Source organism: Haliotis cracherodii, unplaced genomic scaffold (genome assembly GCF_022045235.1).
Source record: "Haliotis cracherodii isolate W230 unplaced genomic scaffold, xgHalCrac1.p SCAF_4, whole genome shotgun sequence".
NCBI classification, from domain to species: domain Eukaryota; kingdom Metazoa; phylum Mollusca; class Gastropoda; order Lepetellida; family Haliotidae; genus Haliotis; species Haliotis cracherodii.
The window spans coordinates 54,323,783-54,350,057 of record NW_027266297.1 but is presented as its reverse complement, the minus strand read 5'-3'; the positions used below and the strand labels follow the sequence as shown (position 1 = coordinate 54,350,057).

The 26,275-nt window shown below is 41.1% G+C and overlaps 2 protein-coding genes across 6 annotated transcripts; one reads left to right on the top strand and one right to left on the bottom strand.

Annotated features, from left to right (window-relative positions):
* Nucleotides 1-102: 102 nt before the first annotated feature.
* On the bottom strand, nt 103-8,728 carry LOC139478990 (BRISC and BRCA1-A complex member 1-like). Its single transcript, XM_071261712.1, has 7 exons — nt 8,292-8,728; nt 6,754-6,812; nt 6,333-6,453; nt 4,915-5,021; nt 2,693-2,816; nt 2,049-2,135; nt 103-1,080 (listed from the first exon to the last, which is right to left on the bottom strand). Exons 1-7 carry the CDS (start codon nt 8,556-8,558, stop codon nt 904-906), a joined length of 942 nt encoding a protein of 313 aa, XP_071117813.1. The 5' UTR covers nt 8,559-8,728; the 3' UTR covers nt 103-903.
* A 203-nt stretch (nt 8,729-8,931) lies between these two features.
* On the top strand, nt 8,932-24,900 carry LOC139478429 (membralin-like). 5 transcript variants are annotated; one of them, XM_071260883.1, is made up of 11 exons: nt 8,932-8,987; nt 11,386-11,655; nt 12,864-13,386; nt 13,985-14,095; nt 15,944-16,066; nt 16,619-16,719; nt 17,464-17,521; nt 18,520-18,603; nt 18,739-18,871; nt 19,697-19,796; nt 20,496-24,900. In XM_071260883.1, the coding sequence occupies exons 2-11, from the start codon at nt 11,443-11,445 to the stop codon at nt 21,624-21,626; spliced, it is 2,577 nt and encodes an 858-aa protein (XP_071116984.1). In that variant the 5' UTR covers nt 8,932-8,987; nt 11,386-11,442; the 3' UTR covers nt 21,627-24,900. The 5 variants fall into 5 exon arrangements, with proteins under 5 accessions (XP_071116984.1, XP_071116985.1, XP_071116987.1 ...); XM_071260884.1 differs by having other exon boundaries at nt 8,938-9,012; XM_071260886.1 differs by having other exon boundaries at nt 8,949-8,978.
* Nucleotides 24,901-26,275: the final 1,375 nt, after the last annotated feature.

Below are 26,275 nucleotides of genomic sequence, written 5' to 3'. Positions count from 1 at the left end.
TCTTCAGCAGCTGGATCTCACACAGTTCGTCACTCTGTCAAAGACAGCAGTAAATGCAATACGGAGTAATGCAGGATAAGTTAAAAAATTAGAATTCTGGAATGTCTAATAGATGGCTGAGAGTGTATGCCTGTGCTTCCTATGGGCGCTTCCGTTTCAAATGAAGCAAGAGATAGACACTTATTTTGATGGAATGACCTTTTTGAGGTTGCATGATCAGAAAACACATTCTAAATTTCAACTTTCCCAATCCGGTAAGAGGCGCTCTGATTGGTGTGATGAAAGGTTGTTCTGATGAGACCTGCAATGGGATGTCTTCAGAACATTGTTTAGCAGCAGTGACAACTATCTCTGACTCTAATGAGATTGAGACAGACACTAAGCGTGGCTACCAGCATTTGTCCATAACAAGTTTATAATACACAAGCACAGTCTACAAACTGTCTTGTTTGTATGTGGCCTGTCAATCTCACAAAAAACAATGACAGATGAAACATGAAATTTATACCAACACAGACTGATGGAAGATGAAAGAAGAAACAAACACATGAAATAATATCAATCATTGAATGATCTAAATTCTACATGCTGTATGAGTGAGTGAAATGAGTTTTACATCACTTTCACTATTATGACAGCCATATAAAGGCAGGCGACACCACGAACAGGCTTCATAGGCTGTATTGTGTGTGGAATGAAACCCAGGTCCTCGGCATGATGAGCAAACACTTTAACCGCTGGGCTACCACACTGCCCCTATATGTTATGCAATATTCACACCAGGCAACATTTTCCAAATTTCCCGTTTTTATAAGCTTGCTTTCATCATCATGTGCAGTTCATTCTATGACCTGTTAATGTTGCCAATTGTGTAAAAACGTGCTGAGTGGGTGATGGTGTGAACTATCTGATCTCATCGAGTGGCTGGATCTTATAGGCTGTATCCGACTGTAGCGGTCGCTGTAGCGGGTGCGCCAGCAGCTGGGCCATGTAGTCGTGCAGCTTTGTGGGGTTCCGTGATATCTCCACAATGTACGACAGCCCCTTACAGTCCAGGTCACACAACGTGTTGAATGTTTCCTGCCGATAAACACATTACATTCAAGTTTATTTTAATATATTTGGTTCCAAATATTGCAAGTATCAGCAAGCTTCAGTGTTCATCCACAGTATGAATTGGTTGGAAAACTTGCAGAGTGAATAAGATATTGAAAGTCCTTCACCAACAGTGGACTACTACATGTAGAAATAGTGAAACAACATATCTAAAATAGATCCTTTCCAACCACCAAAATGTTACATAATTAAAGTTATGTTGCCTGTGTTGCCCACTACCTATGTTACATTAAACTTATGTTGCCTGAGTTGCCCACTACCTGTGTCACATAACTTATGTTGCCTGTGTTGCCCACTACCTGTCACATAACTTATGTTGCCTGTGTTGCCCACTACCTGTGTCACATAACTTATGTGCCTGTGTTGCCCACTACCTGTGTCACATAACAAATGTTGCCTGTGTTGCCCACTACCTGTGTCACATAACTTATGTTGCCTGTGTTGCCCACTACCTGTGTCACATAACTTATGTTGCCTGTGTTGCCCACTACCTATGTCACATATGTTGCCTGTGTTGCCCACTACCTGTGTCACATAACTTATGTTGCCTGTGTTGCCCACTACCTATGTCACATATGTTGCCTGTGTTGCCCACTACCTGTGTTACATTAAACTTATGTTGCCTGTGTTGCCCACTACCTGTGTCACATAACTTATGTTGCCTGTGTTGCCCACTACCTATGTCACATATGTTGCCTGTGTTGCCCACTACCTATGTTACATTAAACTTATGTTGCCTGTGTTGCCCACTACCTGTGTCACATAACTTATGTTGCCTGTGTTGCCCACTACCTGTGTCACATAACAAATGTTGCCTGTGTTGCCCACTACCTGTGTCACATAACTTATGTTGCCTGTTGCCCACTACCTATGTCACATAACTTATGTTGCCTGTGTTGCCCACTCCCTATGTTACATAACTTAACACTCACCTCACACTTGTTGTCATCGGCCACAGGTTCATGTATGTAGAAGGCGTCAAGGAAGAAATAAGGAGAAGACTCAAGAAATTTTTGGGCCTGAAATACAGATAGCATCATTGAAGACAGGGCTGCTGTATTTCTACTTCCTTCAATGCAATGTTTCAGGCGAGTTACTTGCCCGTTTGTCAAAGGTGACGGTCATCATGATACAGGCACCTTGACAGGGTACTAGACTACTAGTAAAGAATAAAAGAATAAGTTAATTCTGTTATCAAAAAAGATTCGAGGCAACAGCTAACAAGAATATACAACTGGGGCTAATACAGAAAGCCTAGACTTACATTTAGTCCCATAAATAAAGTGATCTTATCTGAAGATCTCATCTACAAAATAAAATAACAAATCTAAATGGAGCCCAGAACAATTCTTAATTTCAGGAGCTAAGGCAATCTGGACTTGCCAAATTCTTCTAGATTTGAGTGAAGCATTTCTCTAGGATGTGGAAGACAGACTACAGAAACACCAAAGGGGAGCCTCATGGTCCATGTGCCACTGTGATTCAGGTGTGACACGACTTAATGCAGTAACAAACAGCACTCCCCCACTCGTGGTGTAACGAGAATTGGGTGCGAGTTCTGTCAGTGACAGACTACCTCTTTATCCGAGAAGCTGAGCTGGCACTGTGACCTGCCGTAGATGAAGATGGCCCGGACAACATGTGATGGAGGGATAACGCTCTGATCTCCCAGAACTACAGGCAACTCAACATTCTCCTTCCTGAAACAAACAGACACTGTCAGTCTTTATGGAGACATTTACATATTACTAGCCTGGTCTCAAACTAGAAGACTTAACTTCACTTGGAAGTGGTTTTGCATATACAATGTATACTGAACAGCATTGAAAACGCACCAGCAATAAATCTTTAAATATTACAAAAACAACTTGAGCAATGACCGATTTTGATTAGAAAAGACATAGACGGATTATTAAGAAAGACGACAAAGGAAACAGGAATACCACACAGTAATTACAATTACGTCATCAGTGTAAGGAAGACACATAGGGTTAAAATGAAAAGTCAATATCTGGTATGTCCGCCATTGACAGCAACACAGGCCATGCAACGTCTTCTCATTGATCGAATGAGTCTGCGAATAGTGTTCTGGGGCATTCCACTCTTGACGTAGTGTATCTGCAAGTTCTCTCAGGTTCTGATCTTGCGGACGACGTGAGAGGCGTTGGCCCAGGTAATCCCATAGATGTTAAGTTGGCGATAGATCGGGTGACAGGACTGGCCATGGAAGCAGAGGCACATTCTTGTTCGCTAGGTCCTGTGTTGAAACACATGCTGTGTGCGCTCTTGCATTATCTTTCTGGAAGGTGTGCATATCCTGGTGCTGATGAAAGAATGGGATGACGTGATTTGCCAATATGTTATTCCTGTAGTAAAGGGCATTAACTCTTCCACGACAAACATGGAGCTCTGTTCGATGGTTATGACTGATGCCGCCCCACACCATGACACTCCCTCCCCCCCATCGATCTGTCTGTACAACGCAGTCATTGTGGTAACGTTCTCCACGTGGACGCCACACTCGCAGTCGACCGTCAGCATTCCGTAAATGAAAACGGGACTCATCAGAGAACAGCACACCATGTCACTGCCGCAATCTCCAATGACGATGCCTTTTGGCCCAACGCAGACGTTCATTTCGATGTCGATTAGTGAGTATGGGTCCAACATATGGACGTCGAGCACGTAGCCCTGCTGAGCGGAGACGTCTACGTATGGTGTCCGTCGGCCTTGTACGGTTGCTGCAGTCCTGGTAGCTGGAAGTGTACGATCATGAAGATGCCGACGAACAATATGGCGATCCTGACGTGGTGTAGTTACACAACGTTGACCCAGACGTGGTCGATCTCTGGTGGTTCTTGTCTGCTGGTATCTGTTCAGTAGCCTGAGGACTGTTGAATGATGGCATTGAAACCATTGTGCAACGACTCTACTTGACGTACCAACTTGAAGCATACCCAAGGCACGTTCACGTTCCTCTGCTGTTAATCTTGGCATTGCTTGTGTCGGTACCCTTTATGTCTGCAGCAACAAGTGATGTGGCTTTTAAAAATCTGTCTTTTATAGCCCTATTCTGCATGCTTCCCGTGAAACAAAACACGTTTTCCATGATGTGCACGCAATTTGCTCACAAAAAAATTAGGAATGTGTTTTGACGAGCTGTTCTTCTTCATGCTTCGTCCAGAACGTCGTATATTACTCATTCAATTATATATTTTCATATGACATAAGCCCGGATAAAAATACATCCATTTTCATGGTGGTGCGTTTTCAATGCTGTTCAGTATATAATAAATTCATGACAGTCAGACAGACACCTTTTCTGGAAACACAACCATCTTAAATGGGACATACGCATGACATATAGCTTTGAAGTAGCATAAAATATTTTTCTAGATTTGAATTCTGATGCTGGGCTGGTGAGGTGAGGTGAGGTGAGGTGAGGTGAGGTGAGGTGAGGTGAGGTGAGGTGAGGTGAGGTGAGGTGAGGTGAGGTGAGGTGAGGTGAGGTGAGGTGAGGTGAGGTGAAATGGGGTTTATCGTCGCATCCAAGATTATTATAGCCCACTGAGATACCATGCCGCAGTTCAACATGAATACCATACTCAGACACAGTATACTGACTCCAAGCCAACCAGTCCTTGTTTTAGCCCCTTAATGCCAACGTCTTTTGGTATGACGTGGCCGGGGATCGAACCCTGCACCTTCTGCTCTCCGGGCGGACGCTCTACCACTAGGCCAGTAGATAATAAGTGTGCCTAAATAACAGCATGCAAAATACCGAGCACTCCAACTTACAGAGTGTTATACAGAGTGGACAGGTCGAAGGAGGTACACTCCGATGTCGTGCTGTACTCCTCAAGATTGTGGATGATTTCCCGAGCGCTGTACGTGAAATCACTCACCTGAAACAGATCAACTCAGCATGTCAAGAATGATTAAACTTGTGATAACTAGGGTTAGGACGATACACCAACTGTGCGTTCTAACACATATCACGATACATTGCTCACTCATGTGCTCGCATGTGCTCTAACACTGTGATAAGCCATCTTTTTCATAGGCAGGATGGCCAAATAACTAGCACACTAATGATTTACAGTTGGCAGTGGCTAGAATGGTGCAATGGATGAAAATAGTTACGTTTTTAGTACACAATTTCACTAGTAATTACTGTTTGTGGTAACATTTATTAAAGAATACATTTAAGGTAAGAATTCAAACTTTTTACTTAGTGTGCGATTGTGATGGATACATGTATTGAGATGTTAAACATTGTGATCCACCAATGCATCGTCCCACTACCAGTGATAACAAAAGTGAAGATAACAAGACAACAGCGTTATCACTATCCCCCGCTATGGGGCACATTAGAATTTTGCTTGCTCACATAGTAGTGAAAATAACTATAAAAAAAGAGTCCTATAAAGCCTTAAGAAGAGACAGGCACTGGGGCTGCTGAATGTCATCAGAAAAAATGATTAAATGTGAAATTAAGTGAAAAATATAACTCAGTTTTGATAAGTATCTCCTAGACAAGCTAACTTCAGTAGTTTCTTGTTCCCACTGAAGACACTATGTATGCACCCAGTAAATTAACATGGATCAAGAGCCGTAACTAACTCAGTCTTGACAAGTTTCTCTTAGATAACCATGCAAACTTTCATTCATGTAACCTCTGAACAGAAAACATGTCTCTTTTGCACACAGTATGCACTAAGTGAGTGAGTGAGAATGGTTTTACGCCGCTTTTAGCAATATTCCAGCAATATCACGGCGGGGGACACCAGAAAAGGGCTTCACACATTGTACCCATGTCGGGAATCGAACCCGGGTCTTAGGCGTGCACTAAGTCAAATAACATGGATCAAGTGTCATAACTCTGTAAACAAATCATTTACGGCACCAATTTTCGAACTCAGTCTTGACAAGTTTCTCTCAGCTAAGCTTGCAAAGTTTCATTCATAAGGATAGAAATGTATTGCTTTTTTTAAGTGTGCCACCAGTGGCCATATGGCACTTACTAAAACCATAAACAAGCTTAATTTGTTTTTCATGATCGAGTGGTATGGAACAAACTTAGTTCAAACATGGATTAACTAAAACTGCTTTGATAATAGATACAAGGCAATTACATACCTTGTCAAATCCATAAACTGAAAAACATTAAACATTTTTATCTTGCAGCACAAATATGAACCAATGATACACCATACCCAGCAGGCCTCCTCTTGCATGATGACAAGTGCAAACTGGTGATAGTGATTCAGTTTGGATTTAGTCTGGAGGAACAACCCAAGTGCTCTCTTTATCAACTTCAGCGGTGCAAATTTGTCCCTGAAAACAGATAATGGATCACATGAATGAAAACTGAATATCAAGCCTATGCTTATGGGTTGCACAGTAAGATGTAATCGCTCAATGACAGGATGGTCCTAGTTAAAAAATACACCTTTACAAATGACTCTCTTTTCACATGTTCCAAGAATATTCATTATAGCCTTTTTAAAATAACAAAAGATTTTCATACATATCTCATTTATTATCTGATTAATGTTTATCGAAGAAATAATCAGATGAGCAATAAATTTAATAAGTCATCACATTATTATCTTGTAATATAAACATAAGTCTCACCCTGATCTTGATCTGAAGCTTAACTTGTTCATTTCAGATGACATATCAAGACATATAACCTAAAATGAAAAGCAAAGGAAATCATCATAACAATATCTACAAAGTTAAGCGAAAAGAGAGAGTGAGTGAGTTGGGTTTAACGCCGCTTTTGATTTCCAGCTATATCACGGCTTGTCAACTTAATGAGGAAGGAAAGCCAAAAGTGATGCAGGTCTCAGACATTGACCACCTTGGTGAAACCCTCAAGCACAGGTATGGTGCTGACAAACCTAGAAACATAATTGAGGCAAACTGGATTCAAACCCATGATCATAGGTTTCTGGCATGCCAACGGGATGTAACTCCGCACATTGATTTGCAGTGCCTTAGGTGACTGGGCCACCCATGCCACCTAAAAGGGACATCAACCGTTCTGAAGCTTAGTTCGTAAACATTAGCCGATAACCCCCCAGCTTACTCGGCTCTGCTCGCTTTTTTCTGCGATTGAATGTTCTGCTCCAATGATCACACAGTGGTTGAAGTCTTATCACGTGACTGGACTTTTTTTTCTTTTTTTTAAACAAATGTACTTTTTCTGAAAAAAGAACATACAGACCTAATGCAAGCCTTATGGTGCATTTTACATATTGTTTTGCATAAATACATATAGACATGCTACTTAAATTGAGACAGTGAGGTACATGACAACATAGTTTTACACATGAAAGTGACAGTATTGTTATTTTGCCGTATGGCTTCGATGACAGCTAGTAGAAGATAAATACACAATTAGAAACAGTTTTTCATGTTGGACGCAAGGAACAAGGAGAGTGATTGGCTTCATCATATGTTCATATGACAGGCATGTTTATACTAGGCTTTGATAAACTCTGGCTTCAAATCTAATCAAGCTGGCAATTAGTATGATGTAACTCATCCGTAAGAAAAACATACAAACTTTCAAAACAATTTGCCTCTAATGAAAAACATTACTGAAACCAGATTACTCTCTGAAGCGCTTGCATTATTAGTTATGCCGTGCAGACTTGGAAATTATTTCATTCATGATTCAAAAACACACAGAACCATTGATGGACTGTCCCTTTAAGCGACACGATGAGATGTTAATGCTGAAAACAAACATCTACATGAACATCACAAATAACTTCATGACAATGCTAAAGTTGTCACTAGGTAGGATAAGTGGTCTAAGTTGCCACAGCTTGCTATACAGAGTTGCATCCCTTTACTGCCAGGATCAGTTGGTTGTTAGTTTGAATCCCAGATTCACCTCATTTATCATCCTTTTAGTAGCCTACCATTATTGCTGGCCTCACCTAAAGGGCTTATGTCTACACCTAGAAATGGTATTGGAGTTTGGGTTTGGCATGTGTTTGGGGGAGTCAGTGAAGAAAAACATGATAGGATCTGAAGAAGGAGGCTGGGTTTCCATGCACCCAAACTCCGGCTCGCCACTAAATGTACACATTTATAATGTCATTATTGTAATATATATTCACAGTACTGAATGTTTTTCAAAGGATAAGACAAATACATACTATTTTTTCCGGGCAGTTGACTCTAGGATAGTTTAGATCAGTAATTCCACTAATCTGATCAGCTTCATTAAAATCAGAATCATCTTTCTCAACCGGTTCGGTGTGAGATCTTCGCCTCAGCCCTTGATCTGGAACACTGACAGGGGCTTGTTGAACATTCGGATCATTCTCATTTCCGATCCCCTCCTCTTGCAAGACGGAGTCCAATCCATAGAGTGGGTTGGGGCTTGGAGAAATACTCCTGCTTTGCGTCGGTATCGGATCCATTAAAAATCACTAAGGTATAAAGAAAACAGTATTACCTCTGTTACAAGAAGTGTTTTAAATTGCTGAGTCAATAATGTTAACTTCCTTCGACATAGTATTGTCAGTGATTGTCCACTGCTTCTTAAATCTTGAAAACAAACCACTGTAAGTTGTTGAAGCTGTCACTTATTAAAATCAACTACTGAGTTACCTCCCCTGGAATTCTCCTATAGTCTCTAACAGAAATCTATTGATTAAAATCTGCAAAAGGAGCGTGTGTGTTTCAATATAAGTCATTCTAAAATCTTAATAAATATTATTGATACTAAAGTGATCTTTTTGTTGGTATGTATAAAGCGCAAAGGGGTTTCTATACATTTCATTTCGGTTCGAGGTTCAAGGCTGTACAAGAAAAATGGTTTCCTGACCTGGCATTCTCTGGTACACACTGTACGCAATTTGCATCTTGTTTTGCGTATGTTTATTTCGAACCCGTCTTTGATCCTCAGTGGTTTACAGTTTCATTTAATATATCTTTTGTGGATTATTTTGCCTTATATGACAGATGTTTTAGCAGAATATCTCCTGACTTTCGACAGGTTTATCATTTTCATACATGAGACATCAGTCATTTAGGCCTATGATATTACATAATAGGATAGGTTTTTGACAAGTATGCCATTCGTTTCATATATATATGACCAGCCTAAATGATGCATTGATGTTATACATGATTCTGAATTATCTGTTGAAAAGGGTATGCAGCTAATCAAGTAAAATATTGATCTAGTCTATCATTTTGTGTACTTAACCCACATCAGTAACTTGTTATGACGTGCGTGAGTCACTAACATCCTGACATGACACACTATTTCACGTTTTTTTGTATCTCACATGACATGATGAGGTGTAGTATTGTATCATTCATCATTGGTTGGGTCAAACGGTTTTTGAATGGCTTATATGCTTTTCGACTCAAACCAAGATTGTGAAGAAATTAATATCCAGAAACACTCAACAGAATATGATGACATGACTGAAAGTGTCTTTGGTGTTGACAAGAGGCAATATGTTTATAAACAGTTTGTGTGTATGAACAAGGGGTCAACTGCTGTGTTTGGGTCCCTGCCTTTGGCAGCCTCCACGAACATGTGACTGCCTCTGGCAGCATCCTTATATTGCATGCCCAAAGCTGTTAGGATGGATGCATTTTAATAAAACAATAAATTTGAAATGAGTGTGAAAGGTATTGTCTAAAACTCAGCCCCTATTGGGACCAAGAGTTTTCAGCTCACGTTCTTGTACATTGTGTGGTGCATTAAAAAAGATGATGTCATGTATGAGTACATAACTTTCCATAAAATGATCTGGTAAAACAGTCATTTGTAACTGTGGGATAGGTAAAATCCTTTACTTAGTAATGATTTCTAATACTTCCGAATCATTGGAGTATCTTTTATGCATGACAAATGGAAAAGAAATATTGCTACGTAAACTGCATAGAGTGAGTAGTTATTTCTTCAAATTGTTATCTACGTCAAATGGCGGTAGCTTTAGCTTTTGATGGTGATGCATTTCACGGAAGAGAAAATTTGGAACAACAGTAGTAGCAATCTTTTTGTTTTGCCACCAGTTTTCAGTTCACATGGAATGACCATGTTAATTTATAAAATTCAATGATGAGAAGACATTCTACCTTGTTTGACATCTATGAGTATGGTCATGTCAAAACAAACTTACGGCAGTATCCATTGAGTGATTGTATTGAAAGGCGGTTCTACTGCTGACAAGAATGGTAGTTTCATTAGAAACACTTCAATTTGTTCAAATAACCATTTTCCAATTGATCAAAAGTATTGTTTTTAGCACACATAAATTCCGGAGGGCATATCTAAACATCTGAGTGCCCAGTGACACAATTGAAAACCAAACCAAACATTTCTGTCACTGCCCCTGATGACCGAATGCTACATGTTTATTATTTGTGAAGTGACTCCACTTATTATGGTCATGTTATAATAATGAGTTTTTCCAAAGGGATAAATGATGTGGAAGGCCATTTCTTTAAATTGCATTCACATAACTTCTAGAATATGAGATCTAACACTTACTTATGTCAGCATTAGAAATTGGCACTGGTCCTACAGTCCTTGCCAAACTGCCCAATATCATAAGGACTAGTACACATTTTTCATATTTAAGGGTTTTGCTATATGTTATCATCGTAAGGACTAGTGGATTATGATTTTAGTTTCTACTGCATATGCAGCTATCACACTATTTGTTGTTATGTATTTATTTCATCGCAGATAATTATCCTGTCAAGAAGATGTTACCAAGGCAGTAGGTTCAGTGGAAAGGGTTGACCTTGTGTGGGTTTTTTCCCTTACCAACTGTGATATTTTCACATTGCAAGTGTCACCCAAGGCAGTTTGGTGGTTCAGTGGGTGTAGTCGCAGCGTCTTGCTGAGCAGAGAGTTCCATCCCTTAGCCATGCCAGGATTCAGTGATTATAGGTTTGAATTCCTCCAAACGTGCCCCAATAATGATCTTTGGCCTGTCAGCACCACAGCCATTTTCATGGGCTTCACCAAAGTGCTAAACTTCTATGACTTGGGTCACTTAGGAATGATGATAGTAATAATAATGCATATATATGTGTTATGCCATATCTACCCGAACACACATGCTCTTGGTGCAACATTATTACTCCGGTCAACGGATCAGTGTGCATTCAAATTTATTTCTCAGCTCCCTGGGGAATATACAGCTTGGACAGTATGCTGACACGCCATGATACTGTTGAAAGTGGCGTTAAACTCACTCACACATTTGTCTTGTTTTGCAGGATAATGGGGAACTAAACAACTACAGCAAACACAAGTAGTCTCCGTAGTCGCTGATAATGAACAACGCCGACCAGGAAAACAACAATATCAACAATGATGCCAACAGGAGACGCAACAGTAATGGAGCTGGTGGGCGGGCACAGCCCAACCCCATCCTACATGTCCGAGACAGGCTGTTCCATGCCTTATTCTACAGAATAGCAATAACATATGCCAGAGCCTTTCCCCGCCCTGTCAGACGGGTGCTAGAGTGCGCCATCTTGCTGAAGGTGAGTATTATTTCAGGACATATAGCACAAACTTGTGGACCAACACCAACAATGATAGTTAGTTTGTAGACACTTACACTGGCATGTGTCTCCTTTACCTACAATGGTGATGATTTTCATTTTCATTGAGACATATCAGGTTAGATGGTTACAGTCGTTATTTATGGACATGTACTGCAAATTTATAAATCCTGAAAACTTGCAGGCTCGTTACCCAGCCTGCACCCCAGAGGCCAGAACTTACAGGGACAGTATGAGTGTTTCTGTGGTTTTTTTAAATCATGAGTGAAATAATTTCCGAGTGTGAGGTCACATGCCTGATTTAATTCTCAAACCAAAACAATAGAGCTCCGCACAAACGAAACGCCGAGAGTGCAATGGATGCGCAGAGTAAATTGGCTTCAGTAATGTTTTTATTAGAGGCAAATTGATGACAAAGCTCGTATGTTTTTCTTACAGTAGATTTACAAAATGCTAATTGCCAGCTTGATTAGATTAGAAGCCTGTGTTTACCAAAGCTTAGATTACAATCTGCCTCGGTCGTATGAAGTCAATCACTCTCTTACCCAGGGTTCCTTGCGGCCAGCCGAGTACCTCTGTGACATCATTACATTTTACACAATCCATTCATGTGTATTTCACCTGTTTTATTTTAGACAAGTCTACACATTTAGGTAAACATAACTTTCATTGAGAAAATATCCTGAACAGTGAAAAACTATTTCCCTTTCTGTATTTTTCCTCCAAGCGCTATCATGGAAGCCCTACAGAGAGCTAGCAATAGACCTGTGAATATCCGTGGTAGAATAGGTCTTCAGCAACCCATGCTTGTCGTAAAAGGCGACTAACAGGATCAGGTTGTCAGGATCGCTGACTCGGTTGATGCATGTCATTCTATCCCAATTGCGTGGATCAATACTCATGATGTCAGTCACTGGATTGTCTGGTCCAGACTTGATTATTTACAGACCACCATCATATAGATGGAATATTGCTGAGTGCGGCGTTGAACAACAAACAAACAAGCTAGCAATATGGTCACTTGGATGTGTAAAGCTTAATTGTCATGCTCGTCTCAGTTGCAGTTGTAGCATAATGTCTGTATAATTATTCAAAACAATATGTATAGCACACCAGAAGGTTTGCATTAGGCCTGTCTCATTATGTTTCTAGGTTTGTAAGCACCTTTCCTGTGTTTTTTGTTGCAGGCGTTGACGGTGCTGGGTATTTTGGTGTACATACATGTTGTGTTTGCGAGGACTCCCATCAACTGTCTGCAAAGTGTTCAGAAGTCCTGGCCAAGACATGGCATCCTCAGAGTGGAGATCGTCAAGAATGCTTCGGCGAACTACAGCATCATAAACTCATATGAGAAAGAGTATTCAGATTTTTCGCTCTATTTGGACAACATAGCTGATGGCATAGGCTATCCTGCTGCATTAAATGGGGACGAAAATGCTGAGAATGAAACTGAAATTGCTTCAAATTCGACGGATGAAGCATTGACTCAGGAAGAGGGGAATGAGACTGAAGGGAATGGTACTGTTATTGGGGAGGAGGCGGAAGCGGAGGCGGAAGCGGAGGCGGAGGCGGAGTTACTGGTGCTGGATGAGGTATTGGACAAGGTGGTGGACTACTCTGCAGATCACAACAGCAACAACATACCTGAGGATGCTACAGGGGAACATCTCAAAGACACTTTCAGTGAATTAGAAATGTTGGCTAAGGCTGGTAGGTTGTTTTTCTGGTAGCAATGATTTTTGTCTGATGTATAAATGTGTAGGAATAACACGACAGCACTGGAAGGGATGACTATGATTCAGCCAAGTTCGGGTAAGAATAGGTCCCCACCAACCTATGCTTGTCATTAAAGGTGTCTATATGGACTGGGTGTCATTGTCAGTGACTGTGTTGATTGCATGCCATTGTACCGTGATGTTGCTCATTATGTCAATCACTGGTTTGTCTGGTCCAGGTTCTATAATTACAGGGCAATGTCATATAGCTGGAACTTGCTGAGTTCCAGCTTCAACAATATTACAAACAACCAGCAACTTGACTTTGCCCATGTTACATCTTGTGCCAGTATATCATATTGTGGTGTATATATATTTCAAAGCCATGTGTAGGTGCAAATCTATTCTTGTGTGTGTTTGGGCGGTCGGGTATCCTAGTTTTTAAAGCGTTCCCTACATGGGTACAATGTGTGAAGCCCATTTCTGTTATGGGCTGTGATATTGCTGGAATATTGCTAAAAGTGGCGTAGAACCATACTCACTCATGTGTTTGTCAAGTGAAGCACATTGTAACCTGAGAGAATCTGTTTCAGTGTGGCCTGAGGAGAAGTACATCGTGGAGTATGCCCTGGAGTATGGCTTTCTCCGACTGTCGCCCAAGACGAGGCAGCGGCTCAACATCACCGTCATGCTGGTGACTCTCGGTTAGTTCCTGATTCCATTATGAAACTGGTCATGTTTGAGGGAAGATGGCTTGAGTTTTTACTCAGCTACTGAAGTGTTGTAGTGTTTCTGAACATTACCAATGGTGTTGTAAATGTTTGTACAGAAAGGACTAGTGCTCAGTTTACAACTTGTTTGATTCTTTTTATAGTTATATAATGAAATATCTCCAACCTGGCTGATTCTGTATGTTTGTTAAATTCTTTGTGATTCTGTATGTTTGGTTAACATGTGATTCTTTGTGATTCTGTATGTTTGGTTAACATGTTTACTTAATCTGTGAGTGATTCTGTATGTTTGATATAGGGGTGTGTTAACCAATGTTTGGCAATATTTAGTTCTGTATGTTTGTTATGTTTTCCTATTCTGAAGGTATAAATCTGTATGTTTGTGATTCTGTATGCTTGTCTGATTCTGTATGTTTCTGTTTATTATCCCCCGCCATGAAGTGGAAGGGGGATATAGGAATGGGTGCTGTCCGGCCGTCCGGCCGTCCGGGCGTCCTTCCGTCCGTCACACTTCGTTTCCGGAGCAGATCTTGAAAACCGTACCATATTTCTTCACCAAACTTGGCACATAGATAGGTCTAGTGGTGAACTGGTGCCTTTTGATAGTTTGGGATTTTTAAAAAAGTTATTTTTCGAGTGTCCATGGCAACGACTTTGATTTAGACTGAAAATGGCAGTAGTCCTCATTTCCAGAGCAGATCTTGAAAACCGTACCTTATTTCTTCACCAAACTTGGCACGTAGATAGGTCTAGTGGTGAACTGGTGCCTTTTGATGGTTTGGGATTTTTAAAAAAGTTATTTTTCGAGTTCCCATGGCAACGACTTTGATTTAGACTGAAAATGGCAGTTGTCCTCATTTCCGGAGCAGATCTTGAAAACCGACCATTTTTCTTTACCATATTTTGCACATTGATTGGTCTAGTGGTGAACTGGTGCCTTTGGATAGTTTTTGTTTTTTTTAAGAGTAGTTTCGAGTTTCCATGGCAATGACTTTGATTTAGACTGAAAATGGAGGTAGTCCTCGTTTCCGGAGCAGATCTTGAAAAACGTAGTATATTTCTTTACAAAAAGGCCCCGTGAACATAGTTCGCAGGGGCTAATGCATTGCACACACCCGACATGTCATATTGGCGGGGGATGTGAGTATTTTTCATGCTTGTTCTGTCTGTTCTGAAGTCTACTTGTATCAGATTGGGTTTGCTTGTGTCTGATAGTGTCTACTTGTGTCAGATTGTTTGATTGTCTGCCTGTGTTGCTGCAGACCCCCTGAAGGACGAGTGTGTTTGATAGTGTCTACTTGTGTTTGATTGTCTGCTTGTGATGCTGCAGACCCCCTGAAGGACGAGTTTGTTTGATAGTGTCTACTTGTGTTTGATTGTCTGCTTGTGTTGCTGCAGACCCCCTGAAGGACGAGTGTGTTTGATAGTGTCTACTAGTGTCAGTTGTTTGATTGTCTGCTTGTGATGCTGCAGAGCCCCTGAAGGACGAGTGTGTTTGATAGTGTCTACTAGTGTTTGATTGTCTGCTTGTGATGCTGCAGACCCCCTGAAGGACGAGTGTGTTTGATAGTGTCTACTAGTGTTTGATTGTCTGCTTGTGATGCTGCAGAGCCCCTGAAGGACGAGTGTGTTTGATAGTGTCTACTTGTGTTTGATTGTCTGCTTGTGATGCTGCAGAGCGCCTGAAGGACGAGTGTGTTTGATAGTGTCTACTTGTGTCAGATTGTTTGATTGTCTGCTTGTGATGCTGCAGAGCCCCTGAAGGACGAGTGTGTTTGATAGTGTCTACTAGTGTTTGATTGTCTGCTTGTGATGCTGTAGACCCCCTGAAGGACGAGTGTTTTGGGGACAGCTTCAGTCGCTTCCTGCTGGAGGAATTCCTTGGATATGACGACATCCTCATGTCCAGCATCAAGCAGCTGGCCGAGCAGGAGGAAAACAAAGGTACACTGACTCTTGTCTCTAAACAATGATACATGCATGCTGGAGTGATGTAAGTCCAGGCAGGCTTAGATCAAGGAAACAGTAGTGACTCTACATCTTCTTAGGTGATTGGTGGGATAGCCTAGTGGTCTTAGCGCAAGCCCACAACACCTGAAAACCAGGTTCGATTCCCCACAAGATTGCAATGTGCCCATTCTTGTCATCCCGAACTGTGATGTGGCTTGAGTATAGCTAAAATAAATAAAACCACTCTCACTTACTCCCTCAATGACAAGGCATTGGATAATCATATGGCAAGATTGACTTTTAGAAGAATTTTAGAAGCTGAAGTATCAATGAAGACAAGTGTCGACTATGGATTTCAACTCCTTGATTCAATCAATGGGATGTTTTGGTACAGATGCTCGATAAAAGACAGCATCTGTACTGGAATGTTGCATTAAATGAATAAGGAATTTGAAATCCACAGTCAAGTCTGTCTTCATGATTGCCTAGATAGAGAACAGCATCGCTGTGTGATGGGGATGTTAACATGACTACTGTTGTCTGCAGGCTTCCTGAGGAATGTTGTGACCGGGGAGCATTACCGGTTTGTCAGCATGTGGATGGCACGGAGCTCCTACATCGCTGCAGCCTTCATCATGCTTGTCTTTGTAAGTATATGGGAAAATTGTCAGGTAGTGTGAAGGGCAATTTTCTGAACATATTACGTATCATGTTAAACTTTCTTCTTTGAAACTCACCCTGACAGCCTCACATGTCTTCATTGATCATCCGTCCATCTGCTCTGAACTCTTCAAAACTATTGGATGTATCAGTACAAGATTTCTGTCACATGTTATACATGCCCCTGGCTACAGGTGGACTTTTCACTTAAAGTGTGTGTGGATAGAATGTTTTAGACAAACTAGATACTTATCAGGGACCAGACAGGTGCAATTTGTTAAATGTCAATGAGGGCCGGTAGAACTTTTTGTCTTTTTTGCTCAATTTTGGAATACTCTTACGTTTTCATCATTTGAGATAGTAAATGTTTCAGATTAAGTTGTATTATTCGTCACTCGTCACTAAAGATGAGATTCTGTACCTCTCTACCACTGGAGGTTCTGTACCTCTCTACCACTGGAGGTTCTGGGGCAGAATATGGCCACAGTATGCTGTGAATATTGTCAGAGCCAACTCGGACCAGGTGGTTACAGAGGAGATCTGGCTGATTGTGTGTCATTGTGCACAAACAACCTGAATCAATGTACATGCTCATGTTATCAACCACTGGTTTACCGGCCCAGACTTGATTGTTTTAAGGCTGCCTGTGATATGGCTGAGATATGGCTTTGGTGTAACACAACATGCATTCATTTATTTTTCTTTGTCAGTGAATTTGTTCTTCCTTTCAGACTGTGTCAGTGTCAACACTGTTGAGGTATTCTCACCACCAGATCTTCCTCTTCATAGGTAAGTGAGAAATACATTTGGTAACTTATCCTGCATTATTACCTTAAAGGCACCTGCTCCTGTGCTGTTGGCGCCTCTTGTACATCATTAAATACTACCTTGTTGCCATTGCCTACAGCTGCTTCATGTCCTCCCTTGGCTCCCCTAGAGGACTTCTACACGTTGCTCTATCTCTCCCGTGTCTTCCCGCCTCACCTCCAAATCCGCTCAATCCAGTCACAGCTCTTGTAGTCGTTCTCTGCTTCACCGGCAGTATGACTACCTGTCTGATTCTTCGGCGAGCTCCATCGGTTTGTCCTTTGCTCCTTTGAGCCTGGGCAGTCACCTGGGGCCTTTGCCAGAGGTACCGTCTCTGTCTCTCCTCTGTCTACTTTTGACCTCCACACCTCTGGCGGACGCCAACCCTCCTTGTCAAGCTCAGCATCTCTTGTTACTCAAGCAGGCAGTCGAGATTGTTCACAATCCCATTGCGCATCGTTTCTACTTTCCAATGGTCCTGGTGTCAAAGAAGGATTCATCCAACTTCAGAATGATCCACAATCTCACTGTCTTCAACAAGTGTTATCTGAAGCGTCCTCCATACTTTTGTCTGACTACGTTGGAGACTACTCAGGACCAGAATCAATGCCAGTGATTCCCTGATCAGTCATGACACCAGGACATCTTAACTCCCAGTCACGTGGTAGCTGTGAGATGGTATGAGCCACACCACTAGATGGAACAACTTTTTCTGCAGCCTGGACCTCTCACAGCCCAGTCTATCTGTAAAAAAAACAACCAGTAGTAAAAGCATTGAGGTAGTAATGCAGGATAAGTATTCAAATGTTGAAAATATTTAGATTTTACTCTATTGTAGGGGCTAAAGTCCCCAAGTGCATCTGGTATATCATATATTTTCTGGTCAGATTCTGTTTTTCGAAAGTGTCATTTAGCAGTTTAAGGAAAAGCCTTATCCCAAACTTCTAGAATCAGATGCTTATTCCTGTTGTACATTTCAGTTGACCTACTGCAGATGCTGGAGATGAATGTGACAGTTGCCTTCCCAGCTGCTCCCCTGCTCACGGTCATCCTGGCTCTTGTTGGTCAGTATAGAAACTGTGCAAAATCAGGGAAATATTAAGTCTCTTTGGATTTTGGAGTATTCACTCAAGTGCTGTTTATTCCTCTCTGTATTAGTGATAAGACTTTGTTGAATATTTTTCCTCGTGTATTGCCAGGAATGGAAGCCATAATGTCGGAGTTCTTCAATGACACAACAACAGCTTTCTACATCATCCTGATAGTGTGGATAGCTGACCAGTATGACGCTATCTGCTGCCACACCAACATCAGCAAGAGACATTGGCTCAGGTAACACCTGCTGTAGTAGACAACTGTGTAGGCTAGGTAGGACCTTCTCTTGGATTACAGAATGGCAAGTCTGGGAGATTGATTTGGCCGGGAGCCAGCAAACCAGTGGTCAACTATGGGAGCATGTGGTCATGAAATGGGGATATAATCTGACACTAGATCAGCCTTTCTACTACTGTTGACTTAAGCATGGCTTGATATAAGGAACTGGATTAAACTTGCACCAGGTGTATGTTGACATAAAAACATAGTTGCACCAGATTAAACCAGCATGAACCCTGGTCCCATAAATTTATCAAAGTTGAAGCATAGGCCTGTCTGCTGCCAGTGTCACATAATTTATTGACGGATGACTGTTAATACCCACAGTTTGATGAGGTCAAGCCCAAGAAAGAATGACAAATTACACATAACACAGGGATTAGTGATGTGAGGTAATTAAATCTTCGAGGTTTTGAGTGTGTTCAAAGATTGTTGTTGTGTGGTCCAGTAAGGGTTAGTCAGAAACACATTTACACTTTCTTTGCATGCACTCGGTGCATGTCGACATACATATAAGGTTGCATTGGTACATGTTATATGTAGCTAAATCAAGCCCTGTTAAGGTACGACAGTCACAAGTTGATGTCATCTTTGCACTGAGATAGCTTCATGGAATTGGTCCTGTCACAACTGGGTGTCGTTGTACAAAACAACCTTATCACTATGACTGTAGTAAGTCTATATCAAGGTATGGGTGTTACAATTGCCTTAGTGCTAAGACTGCGTTGCACAACGACACTCAGGTCTTCTTAATACTTATCTAATGTGTATTTTGTGTTGCAGGTTCTTTTACATGTATCACTTTGCCTTCTATGCCTATCACTACCGGTTCAACGGTCAGTACAGTGGCTTGGCCCTCTTCACCTCTTGGCTGTTCATACAGGTCAGTTGAAACTTGCACATCCAGGAAAGACAGCTGTTCAATGCATTACTGCAGTCCTACTCAATGAACCTTGTGCTACTTTGACCTTCTCAGGAGACTTATCAGCATAAAAATGATTGATAAAAAAAGAAGTCAGAAATGTACAATCTGTGGTAAATCTACCGGGAGTTGGTTTGGAAGTAGTCAGATTTGAATAGTGCTGCAATGTTAATTACCAGTCACACATTTGATAGCCTTTGCAGGATGTGTTGATAGATACCTACTTCTTTCATTTGTATAAAGGACAGGGTCGCTACTATGAGGGCTACATGATCCTGTTTTTAGGGGAAAGTAGCCCAATGGTCAATTCACTGTGTTGTGAGAATCATGTGATGGTTTTTCAATACTGGTTTTAAGCAGATTATGATCCTTTGTCAGTCACCAATACTTGTGGGTTTCACAAATAATTAAAAAGTGGTCAACATCTACAACTTGCATGCTTTCTCCCCATGTATGCATATGTGAAAATTGATGTTCAAACTGGTGTTGAACCCATCTCCGTCATTGTCAGCACCATGCATTTGTTTCAAAAAAGTTATAAATGTCTAGGCCCTGCATCACTTTGTTTCCTCTCCTGAGTCCTGATATGCTGTTATATCTACTATTATGTTGCAAATACCATTAAACCCAGTTGACTGACTGCTTGTGTTGTGTTGCCAGCACTCCATGATCTACTTCTTCCACCACTACGAGCTGCCTGCCATCCTCCAGCAGGCTCGCATACAGGAGCTGCTGGCTCAGCCTCACAACCAGGACGCCCACAACAACAACGCCCAGCCCAACGCCGCTGCTGCCACAGCCGCAGCCGCCGCCGCTGCCAACATTGATGAGCAGCTTCGCGCCAACCTCGGGCCTGTGAACAATAACGTCTCTGGGATAAACAATGTACAGAATGCAAGTCCCGCCAGTGCTGAGAATGTCACACAGGGTCAGGAAACTGGGCAGGGGTCAGGTCAGGGCTTGGAGCCACAGCTGGAAGGGACTGTGGACAACCCTGATGACCAGAGAAGCATTGAGAGACGTGTGAATGATCTTCTGTCAGCTTTGAATCGACCTTCTACTGATGGTCAAACAACCAATACCAGGGAGTTTTCTGTGGACAGGGTGCGTGTTTACACACCAGGGACGTTCATGAGGAATTTTCTACGCTTTCGGGGCAATTCTGCTCAAAATCCTCCTAATAATCCTATGCCAAGTCCATCTCCAAGACCAGATTCACAAAACCTTTCCAGTAACAACCCCCCTGCTTCTCAACCTGAAGCCAATCCTTCTGGAAACAAACCTAATTCTTTGACTGAAGATGAAATAAGTCTGCATGATAATAAAACACTGAACAGCTCTAGCCATGTGTCTGCACCTTTACCAGCAAGCAGTTCAGACAATCCCTCCACATCAGGGGGCACAGAGCTGACGTCAGGGGGTACATACTCACTGTCAGGGGATACAGAGCCAACGTCGGGGGGTACATACACACTGTCAGGGGGTACTGACTCACGGCTGTTTGATCTACCAAGGGGAGATAACTCCATCATGACAGCTCACTCTCCTACCTGTGCAAACCCAGCAATGTCTTCGAGCATGGACTCCCATTCTGATAATTCTCAGACATCAGTGAAAGATGTATATAGTACACAACCTTTACAACATATAGTTGAAAACACTGCCAGTTTAGCGAACTCGGTGCCACGAGATAACTTGTCTGCAAGTTCACCAGACAGGTTGCCTTCAAAGAACAGCGAGGAGACATGTGGACATTCTACACATATACCTGAAGCTTCCAGAGACACCTGATAGTGAGGCAACATGGAGCTTCAGTTGTCTTCAGGAGAAACCTGCATCAAAATTAAAGACAATGTAAAGGCGATACTTTTTTTAAGGATTGGTTTAAGGAGTCACCAACCCTCAAACAATTAGCAGTGGAAAAAATCTGTCTAAAAGTAATTTTTCTTTTTCTACCAAATGCAAGCTTATGTGGTCATATTGGTCACCTTAAGTTAGTTTGCATGAAAGTTGAACTGCATGACAAACAAACTAGGGCCCGATGCACAAAGCATTCTAAGAAGATTGTGACTGCGATACTTAGGCATTGACTGACAACAGCCTTAGCGCCATGATTGCTTTATGCATGTTGTCCCTGGGTACAAGCTAACCAAACCCTGCATGTGTGGCAGTATTCAGAGACTCTCTTGAAGACTCATGCCACCCCACCAACAAACCAACAAAAACCAACAAAGAATACCCTGTCTTTTGTTGATGTTTATGACAAAGATTTCCACGTGAACATCGTAAACCAAGATATGAAAAAAGTCTTGCCTAATAAGTAGGATCTAATATATTCTCTAATGTGACCTTGCAGCATTCACTTTTCTGTATATTACAGCTAACTATTTATGGAGAGAAATGTTTATTAAATGAGATGTGTGTAATACATAATGAATACACTTTGAATAAATAAATTTGGAATTGGTATCTTATAAAGAATAAAATACCATCCTGGTTGGTCTCATGGTCATATAAGTAAAATGATCTTGTCATGGTTATGGAGATAGATGTGATACTGGGAGATGTTTTGCATGCAGATTTTATTTAAAAGAGTTCGAGCAAATGTTTCATAGAAATGCTATTTATGTATGTATCATTATTAATCCAAGTCTGTTCATAAATCATTTTCATAAGCTTGTGATGTCTAAATGTAGCAGTTATTCTTAGAAAGACACTTTGAGTTGAGTAAGACATAAGATGGACTTTAACTACTGAGATGAGTATGGGTTCCATGGCTGAAGCAGAGGAACAAGCTAGGGCAAGGGCAAGGTCAAGGTCAAGGGCTAGGGCATGACACCAAAGAATCATCATTTCTAGACATTTCTGGTAATTGGAAGAAACTATTTCCTTGGTGTGTCCAGAAATATATTGATATGTGGGAAGAACTGAGGACACTGCAGAAGTCGCGTCAGGTGAACTTTCCAATCATCCAGTCAGCATTGAGGCTTCCAGATTCTCAGTACAGAGTGAGCAAAGCATTCATACAGGAATATCTGATTAATTTATCTCGAATACAAACATGATCAGGGAGTGCTGAATGCAAAAAAATCAATCAGCGATATTATTTTGTGGATATTTGATATGTCCTGTTTCTGAGCGCCATGTTCTACATCCAAACAGGTGTATTATCGAGGGTATATTTGTGTTCAGGGGCAAGTTTCCTTTGTTGAGATCACAATTTCCTTATCGCGGTGACATGTCATTTATTCATATACATGTCACATTTTATTAGCTCAAGAACCCATGCATTGATCATTAGGATTGGGAGGTGAAAGTTTGATTTCACCTGACATTGGAGTAAATGATCTGATATTAATGAGATTTTTTTTTTTAGTAATATTTGTAGTAAAAACATATTTTGTGACACAGGTGGTGGCTGAGCTGTCTGAAATCAACCTCATAGAGCCGGGGTCAGTATCTCAGTGACCAGGTTCCATATCGTGCTTGAGTAAAACTTGCAAAGACTTACAACTGGCCCCAGTCTGCTTCCTGTTTAACTCCGATTTGAGACAAATTGTTCTGTGAAACAGCCCAATGTGAAGCAGTCTTTACGTCAATCTTCATACAGGAGTGGTGGCAGTTGTAGTGGGAAATAACCCTGGAGCATAGGTTATACTAGGGCCACACTTTATCATTTTATCTTTCACAGATTTATTGCAGCTTTTCCACACAAGGTCGGTTGAAAAAAAAAAAAAATACCGGTAAATGTCAATCATTTTTTTATTTTTTTGAAAGTCATTCTGGTGTGGAGTTCAAACTGCAGCTGGCTTCTTGAATCACTGATATAGATGTAGACATGGAGTTCATAAATATTGTATTGTATAAGATGGTCTATATTACTAGCAAGAGACATAATAAAAATAAATATTTTTATGTTTAAGAAATAAATTAGACTGCCAGCTTTTCAGTTGTGGCAGGCCCGGGAAACGAAAAATATAAAATGTATAGCCTAAGAGTATTGTAGAACTTTGTGAAACATTACATTAGCTCTGGTAATCTGAGGACAGAATTATTTATTTCATAAAATTTCACAGGGAACGTTTTGGACAATCATTAATGTCATCCATTATCTTAATTATTGAATTGAATTATTTGACATGTGAAATATGATAATAATATTTTGTAAACAGCTGAAGAAATGTCTAACACTTGACTTGCTCAATTCAATTCCTGTATGTGTGGCAATTACTGAATCAAATACTTCACCCGTTAACCTTGGAATGCTTGGCCCACTGTGTTTCATTGTAAATACCCATAGGAAGCACCTGCTTTTCTGTTTAGAAATGTATGCATATTAGACTTGATATATTCATTTGGGAATATTGCCACAATGCAGCTTTCATGAATTATGAAAAGGTTAAATGATGAATTTCTTGAGTTTCTGGCTATATCAGTAATTAATATTTGAAGTATTCGGTTTGGTTATGTAGAATAGCTTCATGATTGATATTTGTAATTCCAAATTTATTTGAATGAGCTTCAGCTTGTTAATAACCTGCTTGCATAAAGAGTTGTTATTGCCAAAGTGTCTTTCATTGTATTGCCATCAGTTCCACCATTTGTTAAATGTGTAGCGATTGTTTCATATACTGCAACATGTATCTGGATGTATATTTCATTGATCAGGTTTGATTGACATATTGATAGAAACAGGATTTGTACCACTTTGTGAATGTTGATCATCTGTGATTTGTGTGTGTATTATCTTTTGAATCATAATGTTCCATGATGGTGTGCAGCCTTGTGTCTTCTGTATATACTGATTGCTAGCTGCCAGTCCACAGTGGAATATAGTTGTGATGAATTCAGTGCTCTGTAGTCATGTCTGGTCAAAGAGTCCATTCCAGCCCAGGAATGTCCTGATGGTCAAGGTTGTCCCCACTGGTCAAGGTAGTCCCCCCTGATCAGGGAAGTCCCCACTGGTCAGGGAAGTCTCTAGTGGTCAAGGATGTCCCCACTGGTCAGGGAAGTCCCCACTGGTCAAGGAAGTCCCCACTGGTCAGGGAAGTCTCTACTGGTCAGGGAAGTCAGGGAAGTCTCTACTGGTCAGGGAAGTCTCTACTGGTCAAGGTAGTCCCTACTGGTCAGGGAAGTCTCTACTGGTCGAGGTAGTCCCTACTGGCCAGGGTAGTCTCTACTGGTCAAGTAAGTCCCTACTGGTCAAGGTAGTCCCTACTGGCCAGGGTAGTCTCTACTGGTCAAGGAAGTCCCTACTGGTCAAGGTAGTCCCCACTGGTCAAGGAAGTCCCTTACTGGTCAAGGCAGACCTTACTGGTCAAGGAATTCTGTCCTACCTGTAATGAAATGTAATACCAGTGAAGAAATTCCATATTTCAACGTTACTGGTCAAGGAAGTGTTTCCAAATCTATCCCTCCTCACCTCAACATCATATTTAACTGAAAACTGTTTATTCACTTTCTAGACTTTCAGGTTCTCTAGGAACCTGGCTTAGCATGGTATTGGTATCTGGTAGCTTTATTGACCTTTCCAATAAGTTCTGCAAACCAAGTTGTCTGGAACAGATGACATTCTGAACCAGGCAGGTCACAGTTTAAAGGCCATACTGAACAGCCATTTAATCCCAACGATGATGAGCATCGGGTATTGTTAACCTCCTCTGCCCTGATTCTGGTAACTGACAGTATTATTGATACACTCTGATCTCATGACATTCAACATTACAATATGTGTCTCATGATGCCAGTCTGATGTACACATAGCCTGTACTGTTTCCACTGTGGACTGGCCGAGTCTTGAGTGCAAGGTCAGGTTGAGGTGTACAAGGTCAGTGATTGTGTCATGCATGTTTAGTTTGTGTTGATGGGTGCTTGCCGAGTTGTTCATTATGATGTACATATGTCATTTCATTGCTACTGATACTAAGCATATGTGTCAAGGAGTTTTCTTATTTGTATTCACTGATCATTAACCAATGTTAATCTTTAATTACTATCAAAACAATCTTTTTCTCTTGATTTTAGGTCAGGAAAACTTTTTGTATCTACACAAGGCATAATTATTATTTCAACGATTAAGGATGCTTCTCAAAGAGATATAAGTTACTTGGCAACAGGCTACCAAAGAATGTGATCGGTGTCTTTTGATGTGAACAGTCATGTTCAATTGAAATACATTATACTTATGAACGAAATTAACAGAGCAGCTCTCGTGTGATTGTGAAATTGACAAGTCACCCCCCCATGCACATGTTGGGTTGCTCTGTGTGCTTGTTGTGTTTAGTTTAACAGGTCATGACAAGCATGGGAATCTTTGCTGGGCTATGCTATACATGTAAATAACTGTCAGGGTGATTTAATGAAATAAACTGTATATGAGACAGTCATGTTAGTTCTTGTTGCTTTTGTTCATGAAGTACCATAGAACATTGACTGGATGT